Raw genomic sequence first — 9098 nt, forward strand, 5'->3', positions numbered from 1 at the left:
CGCTTTTAGAATATTACTAGTGCGTTTATAAGCCTAAATTATATAACTAATAGTTTATATAGTCCTTCCTTTGACCTAAAAGCTGCCTTTTATTTATTACCCTTCTTAATTCTAATCTAATAGTACGCCTATCTTAGATCTATTTTTATAAAGATTTATATATTACTAATCCTATTTTAGATTTTGTTAATTAAGGGTAAAGGATACCTATCCTTTCTAGTAATGCTATTTAACTATCTATAGTTAATACACAGCCTTAGTTTACTATTTTTTTTAGTATAAATAGTACTAGATAACCTGCTAATAACTGCGATAGTCTAATATATCCTTTTTATAAGTTTTCTTAAACAAACTCTTTTAATACTCTACCTTTTTCTTTAGTAAGCTTATAGATTAGGAAGAACCTTAAACTTATTTCTAGTTCTAATTCTATCTTATAGTCCTATACTATATATTCTAATAGCTTTTCACTTTTTAGTAACTATAGCTTCTTGCTATACTTATAGTATCTCTTTAGTATATAGCTTAGCCCTTTTTCTATTTCTTTATAGGTCGCTTTTACTTAGTACTATACTAACTTAGCTTATTATTATATCTTGCGGCGTTAAGTATCTCTAATATTAACCTAACCTATAATCTAATTAATCTTTAGATTATATTCCTATAACTAAGGCATTTTTAATACTACCTTATTATTCCCTAATAGTAATATATTAAAAGACATCTTGATTTATCTTCCTTTAATAGTTAGCTAAATAGGTCCTATTTTAAGATTAATAATGCCTCCTCTATAGGCTATCGGGTCTTCTAAAATTGTTACTAATAGGTAAGGACGTTCCTTCTGTCTATATAGTAACCCTATTCTTTTAACTACTATTAATAAAATATGGTTCCTTATTGCTCTACTATCTATTAGTGCCTTAAACTATTAATCTTGCTATTTAACTCTTAAATTTAGGTATTGTCCTTTAATTCCTTTAAGGGTCTAAGGCTCTACTACTAGCTCCCTTTAGTCCTATAGGCCTCTACTTTTCCTAACTACTAGCTACTAAATCCTATTTATATTTGGTCTAACTTAGGCCAATACTTAGTTTGTTTTTTATCCTTAATATACTATAAATAGGTGTTCTCTAGATATTTCTACTATTATTATCTATCTAGGCATTCTTCTATAAGGAATCTTCCTAGTTAAAGTATTAAGTCCCCTTATTCTTAAACTTCTACTAGGTGCTAACTATATATATACTTAGCATTTTAATACTTTACCTCGTCTATTATCTAATATATCCTTATTAAATACTTCTAATTTTTATCTTTTAGTGCTCTATATATATTACACGTATTATCTATATATATTATCTATAATAGTATATAATATACTTAATATCTTAGGTTAACTCTCGGCTTATCTTTATCCTTAAGTTTAAACCTTTCTTATGTTAATCTAAGCGTTATAACTTTATTTATAGGTACTAAGATTTACCTCTTGCTTCTCTAGTCCTTTAATTACTCCTCTAGATCCTTTAATATTATAATTAAGGCTCCCTTAATATAAGTTATAGCCTTTTCTATAATCGGGTGGTTTTAGATAACTTTTTTGTCTAACTATATATAGAAATCTTCCCACTTATTATTATGTTGTTACCTATACTACTTTTAGTATAGCTGCTTAAATATATACGGCTTATCTGTAAGGAAATATCTCTTTATTACTACGTTATAATAGCCTTTAGTATATTATTCTTTAAACCTAGTAGGAATCCCTAGATCCTCTTCTTATTCTAGTTTAGTAAGCCACTTAGCTCTTAGTGTACCTATCTTAGGTCTATTAGTAATTCTTTATATAGGTACTCTATCCCTTATACGTCCTAATATACTAGATCTTTTATTTAGTTTCTGTTCTTACCATAAGGTAATTCTTACCCTAAATTCCTCTATAGTTTTTTTCCTTTTACGTCTTATAAGTAGATTCTTAAAGTTCTCTTACTTCTTAATCGCTGTATTAATTTTTTAATCTTTAGGTTAAACACTATATTTATCTAATAAGTCTTTTAGGTCTATATATCTATCTCCTAGTCTAATTACTATTTATATTATAGATTCTCTAATCTATAGCGAAGCCACTTACTTCCTAGTTATAGGTGTCCTTATTTATACTCCGAACTCTTAACCCCTTAGATTCTTTAATCCTAAGCTTACTTCTAACTTAAGCTTAGCTCTAGCCTTAGTCTAACTAGGCTTACTTAGTATTCTTATCTCGTCTTAAGAGTCTTAAATTTTACTTATCTTATCTTAAGAATCTTATACTATTAGGAATATTTATTCTAAGCTTATTTATATATCTTTAAACTAAGCTACTACCCTACTCTATTGGTTTTTATCTATTATGGGTTTTTAGGTATACCTTATCTTATTTTAAGAATCTTAATTATCTCTTATCTCGTCGTAAGAATCTTAAGCCTTTAGCCTTTTGCCTTTATTAAGTGCTAAAGTAGTTTATTATCCTACTTCTTTTGCGTCTTATAAAGCGATAAATATTATATCTAGTAGGGTCTTAATCCCTACTAATATTTCCTATTCTATAGTGGAATTATTCTTTACCTTTAGTATAACATCTCTAAGGTCTATATACTCCTAGTAAGCTACTTCTATTGCCTTATTATTATAGAATATTTTACCTACGTTAAATTTATTATCCTTAATATCCAATCTGCGAACTGGTTTATTAGTTTCTTTATATCCTATAGATGCTAGCTCCTATAGCTAATAGCTTATACTATATTTAGCGTCTTTATAAATCTAGTATATATTATTATAATAAAACGTAAAACTTCTAATTAAACACTCTTTTGTTCCTTATAGTATACTATTATCCCTCTATATATATATATCTTCTACTATTAGTCTTATTCCCTTTATTATATAGTAACTCTAACTATCTTTATAATCCCTCGCGAAGTAACTCTATTTTCCGCAATTTATATAAGCTCTATCCCTAAACCATTAACTTTGCTATAGAGTCCGCCTAAATATCTTCTGCTATTAAAATCCCTAGTTTAGCCTCTACTCCTTAGTCCTATAATTACTAAATCCTTAACCTCTAGGTTTCTATAGTTTCTTACTTTATCTCTTATAGGCTTCTTTAGTACTACTTAAATCTATTAGCTTTACGCTATACTATAGTTTCTAACTTAGCTTTAGTTATTATATGCTCTATATCTTATATAACTATAGAACTCTATCTTAACCTCTCTTAGTCTATTCTCTTTAGTAAATCCTATTATTAATCTTTATCGCTTAATTTATTAGTTCCCTTAGGGTATTTACATCTTCTATTAGAATAATTACATCCTAGACTTTAGCCTTAAGTCCCTACTTATACTATACTATAAGCGCCTTATTATTCTACTTAACTTATATTACTAATATTTAAAACTATATTATATACTTAATTACTAAGGTTCGCTATATAATGTCTTAGAGTTTTCTTTCCGCTATAGTTACTGCCTCTAGGTTTTTAAATATTTATATAAGTCGTTCTATAAATCCGTTCCAGCTTAAAAATATAAACTATACCTCTTAGTTTGTAGTTATTATTCTATTTACTTATATCTCTATAAGATAAGGCTTAAACTATTTAAGTGCTCTTCCTACTAAGAATAACCCTATATACGCTATTTAATCTATAAGTGTTGCTAGCTTTACTCCCTCTTATATAACCTTAAAATATATTTACATAAGGAATCCTTTAAGCTTTAATCTCTCTCCTAAAAATCTTTTAATTAATAGTAACTTAACCTTTACTACGCCTATCCCGTTAATCCTTTATTTAAGTATTACATTATTCTCTGTTAACTAGTTAACTATTTCTTATAATTATCCTACTATTATAGGTTATTATAAGTTAGTATCTGCTATACTAGTGTCACCCCCTAACCTTAACGTAGTTGCCGCCGTCAATAGCGTTATAGTAGCTGCTTTTAGTGGTATATTATTCGACTTTTATATTTAATACTATAACTAGGTAGTAATTATATAACGGAACCTTATAGTAATAACTATAATAGGTTCTGTTAATGGGCTAGGTATATAGGAAATGTAAAGACAGTAGTTAATAACGTAATAATAACTAGTAGAGTAGTTACCTAATAGATTAACTTTAATTGTATTCTGAGAATTACTATAAGGAAGGAACTATCTAGGTAGGGACTAAGGGTCCTTAAATACACAACCGTACTCCTATAAAATCCTTTTTGTACGTAATGTATGTATTATCTATATTAAATATAACGTTCCTTACATTTAATGCAGCTAACGCGTTTAATTATTATATAACTTACTTATTATTCCTTATTATATAGTTCCACGGGTTCTATCTTAGTCCGTGCCTATATTAACTAACTAGCTTCTTCTAACTCTTCTCTAAGTAGTTATAGTATTGTACTTAAAGCGTCCGTAACACTAGTGGTGTAAAAGTCCGTACGCAGCTTTATAGCTATAACGGTGTTAAGGCGCGTTACTTACTAAATTCTGTTAAGTTCTGCTAAGTTCTACTAACTTACTAAATTCTGCTAAGTTCTGCTAAGTTCTGCTAAGTTCTACTAACTTGCTAATTTTTACTAAATTCTGCCAACTTATTACGTTCTGCTAAATTCTACTAACTCGCTAAGTTCTGTTAGATTTTGCTAGCTTGCTAAGTTCTACTAAATTTTACTATATTACTAAATTCTGCCAAATTCTGCCGAATTCTGCCATATCTGTAGTATTCTGCTATATTTGGCGAATTACTACAATATTGCTGTAATTTATTGTCCCTCTTCTTAAGGTACTTCCTAGTCTCCTCTCTTTGCCCTAGCTAGCTCTCTAGCTAGTAAGAGGTATAGTAGGAGGTTTGTCTGTATAAACCAGTCTATAACTACCTTTATAGTATTTAGCTTAGCTAGGAGCTCTCTATATAAGGATATTCTGGTATAGTAATATATTTCCGCCTAGCTAGCGATATACCTAGGGCAGTATACTATTACGTGTATTGTTAATTGTTGGTTATAGCCGTATAGGTAGGCCGGAGTTAGTTGCCCTAGTACTTTCTAATAATAGAGGTATCTATTAAGTCCTATATGTTCTGTTTTAAGTAGCGTGTTAATTATACTCTCTATCTTAGTAAGCCTTACGTAGCGTTTATAGACTTTCTTATTTTATAGTTCGGCCTAGGCCGTCGTATAGTATATAAGTGTGCTCTAGTACCTTTCCCACTCCTTTTTCTACTGCTCTTTAAACGCCTCTTATACCCTAGCCCTTCTGCTCTTCCTATACTGCGCTTTAAATAGGTCCGCCGGCCGTATGTCTGTTCCTATAATAGTAGCCGCTATCCTCTTAAGCTTATCCCTTCTAGTGGGCTGTATTAGTGGCCTCGTTTTAGGTTGGAGCTAGTAAGCTATTATAGTTTATATAGTATTGCACTCCCTTTTAATATGTTCTCTTACCTACCCCTCCTGTATTCTCTCTATGTAGGCTATAGCTAGCTCTTTTAGGTATATTTAGAGCGGCGGAAACCCCGTTTTATGCTCTAGCACTACTATTAGCGTTAATTTGTACGCCCCCGTAATAGTATAGAGGTATAGGTTCTGCGCTACGCCTAGTTGACATAGCTTAGCTTTACTTATTTCCTTAGGCTTTAACCACTCCGGTGGTAAGTACCAGGTACTGCATTTATATAAGATTATCGGTCGGACTACGGTGGAGTATATCGTCCGCGCCTTCTAAAAGGAGGCGCCCTATGTAGAGGCTGTAAGTTAGGTTAGTGCGGCCATTTACGTGACCGTCTTTGCCTTAGCGATGTTAATATGCGGTCCCTATTTAAGCTTTAAGTTGACCTGTACCCCTAGCACGCGTAGGTTGCTAACTAGGCCTTCTGTGAATCCATATATATTAACTGTGGCCTTTATATTAAACTTTTTATGGCTTCTTATAAAATGGATAAGGTAGTACTTTTTGGGGCGAACACTATCCTATATTAGCGTGCCTACTTTGTATATATTTTATGCGCCCTTTCTAGGGCTCTACAGTTCTCCTCCGTGGTCTTACTATATATTAGTATATTTAAGTTATTAACGAACCTAAACGCTATAGTAGTACCCCCTTATAGCTCCGGCAGGAGCATGTAGGTAAAAAAGAGGAATAGGATTAGTGATAGCGCTAAGCCTTGGGGTATGCCAGTATTTATCTATATTATTTGCGCTATATATCCTCTAATTAAGAGCCTTGTTATTTGGTCTTTAAGAAAGGACTTTATAAACTATACTATCTAGTAGGGCACGGCCTGGGCTTTTATATTATGGATTATTCTTTTATAGGAGACTTGGTTAAAGGCTCTAGAAATATTAAGGCTAAGCAGTAATGCTACTAGGTTTAGATTGCTCCTCTATACTATATATACCTGTTAAGTTAGTAGTTCTAGCGCTATTTGCGTTAAGCGCCTTGGCCTTACTCCTATCTGGCTAGCTAGTAGTATACCCGTCTCTTCCGCAATTCTAGATAGTCTATTGGCTACTATTCTCTTAAGTAGCTTCCCGATAGTGTTAAGCAGCGTAATTAGCCGGTAGGCCTTTACTGTAGAGTAGGACGGCTTCTATAGTTTCCGGAGGACTACTATAATAGAGTCTTTAAACGGTTTCGGGTAGTATCTAATTCCTATATAGCTGTTAAAGAGCTTAGCCAGTATTGGGGCCAGCTGCTCTCCGCATATCTTAAGAAATTAATTAGTAATCTTCTTTAGGCCTAGGGCCTTATTAGGGGTAAGCCCCTTTAGAGCCGTAATAATGTCCTCCTTTTTAACTTCTTTCTTTGTAGTTCTCGGCTCTGGGTATATAAAACCCGGTATATTACTAAGGTCCGCCTCTATAGGCAGTAGGAAAAATTACTTTGTAAGGATAGCGGCCTTCTCCTTATTATTATAGTGTAGGGTTTCTTCTCCTAGTCTGCTGATAGGAGGGAACTGTAGTAGGGCTTTTGGCTTCCCGTCCGCTATGCGCCCATTTTACTAACCTCTATACTCCCTTAGGGTCGTTTATTAGCTTCTTAATGGTGTGTCTCTATAGCTTATTAGCCTCTCGCCGGATTACCCTTTTCTTCTTATTATGTGCGACTCTGTAGTTAATCCAATTAGGTATTAACTGGGAGACCTTTTACGCCTAGGAAGCCTGCTGGGTTTCCTTTACTACTTCTGTATATTCCTCCGACTACGCTTTAGAGGCTTATGGCGAGGGCCGCGCGCTAGGTATTATCTTTGCTATAGTGTTTTTAATCGCCTAGTATATGGCCTCTGCTAGTGCGTCTAGTTTGTCTTTTATATCGCACGGGAAACTGTATAGGGGTTGGAGCCAGCCCTCTAGTTTGTTTCGCACCTCCTTCTAATCGGCCTTCTTCTATAGTGGTCTCCTAAGTGGCGGAGGCCCCTCTAGCGCCTCTATGTCTACCTCCGTGGTAATAGGGAAGTGGTCGGACCCTGTGTGCTAACAGTCCTGCCTTTAACTCTATAGCAGTCTATCTATGATCTAGGGGGAGGTAAATACTAGGTCCAGCGTGCTCCTTAACATGCCCTTTGCCTACGTCTCCATGCCCGCCTTGGTGGCTAGGCTTAGGCCAGCTACCTCTATGGCGCGGATAAGGTTATCCGCCGCGTCATCTACGCTCGTCACTGCTACACCCCCCCAGAAGGGGTGGTGTAGGTTGAAGTCTCCTAACAGTATATGTTCTCCTTCGGCTTTTAGCAGCTCTGGTAGTACGCGGAGGCTACTGTTTGTCTGTCGGGGGTTGTAAATGTTATGGATCTGGATAGTCCGCTCGCGGCCCTCCAGCTTAATCGTGTATGCGTCCGCTAAGTAGTACGTAGGCGTCCACTTATTTATGTCGATGGCCTTATTTACGTAGAAACAGACCCTTATGTTGCCGACTCCCGCGTGTACTAGGTCCAGAGTACATATGCATTATAGAACTAGTTACTATACACAGCAAGTTTACCCGAACTGCTTGCCCAGTTCCTTGCCACGGTTAATGCGCAGCTGGTTCACGACACCAGCTCCACCCGTGTGCACCTGATTTGCTCCATAAGCCTATCCTTACAGCCTGCCCTGCCTAGATAAACCGACACGCGCATCCGTCCTTTTAGGCTATACAGACAGTGTCGTCGACAAGGGTTTAATCCTTCCTCCGAGACAGGTCCACCAGGAGTCAGAGCCCAGTAAAGAGGTGAGGTTCCTGGAGTCGTCCGTCGCTGCCATTGTATACCACGCCCCACAGCTATTGCCAGCTCCTTCGCGTTACCTGTGACGCTCTCGCGACGACAGGCCGACCGTGTCTTGCAGGCATGGGCCTACGATAACTCGACACCGCGCAGCTATCTTCCCTTAGCCTACTAACCAAACTTGTTGTCCTCCCATCTTAACTAACACCTACATCTAAGTCCGTTCCAGCCTGCCTACACAGGTTCGTCCTAGCTCTTTCTTGGTCCGTTTTAGATTAACGTCGCCGCCCAGAGAAAGGTTAACGCCGCTGCGTATAGGTTCGTCCTAGCTCTTTCTTAGTCCGTTCTAGATTAACGTCGCTGTCTAGAGAAAGGTTAACGCCGCTGCGTAGAAAGGGAGGATTAACGTCGCTAGATGTGGTTGACGGTGTCGAGATTCTTCCTATGCCCTCGCTGCCATAGCAGTCTCAGAGCGGAACAAGTATAGAGGTGCCCTGTCGTCCCCCTAGACCTATCGCTTCTGCCAGCAGATATAAGTACTGGCTTTTGGCCCTAGATCGGTCGCCTAGGTAGAGAGACATCGGGTAGTTTTTAAGACCATTCCTCTGTTCGTAATAAGTTGTCTATAGTATTTTTTCGAGTCTTGGCATGCCAAGAACCGCGAAAACTCTGCTGTTCTAACGGCGTTAAGGACTGAGCATTTGAAAAGCGTCCTCTAGCCACGACGTAACGCCGCTGTATTAGTAACATACGAGATCCTCGCTCAGCTTGACCATACGGACAAGATGAGACGGAAAGGAACCCCTATATGACAGTATGGGTCAGATCTCGCTTTTGGTGTTCCTTGTGTAATTTA

At 36.1% G+C, this 9098-nt stretch overlaps 1 protein-coding gene across 1 annotated transcript; it reads right to left on the reverse strand.

Moving 5' to 3' along the window:
• Positions 1–7557: 7557 nt before the first annotated feature.
• K441DRAFT_730728 (uncharacterized protein) lies at positions 7558–7949 on the reverse strand (the record flags this gene model as incomplete). Its single annotated transcript, XM_067654222.1, has 1 exon — positions 7558–7949. A coding segment is annotated over one exon (345 nt), but the record flags the coding sequence as incomplete, so codon positions are not given.
• Positions 7950–9098: the final 1149 nt, after the last annotated feature.

The sequence above is a fragment of the Cenococcum geophilum genome (genome assembly GCF_001692895.1).
Source record: "Cenococcum geophilum 1.58 unplaced genomic scaffold K441scaffold_41, whole genome shotgun sequence".
Lineage (NCBI taxonomy): Eukaryota > Fungi > Ascomycota > Dothideomycetes > Gloniales > Gloniaceae > Cenococcum > Cenococcum geophilum.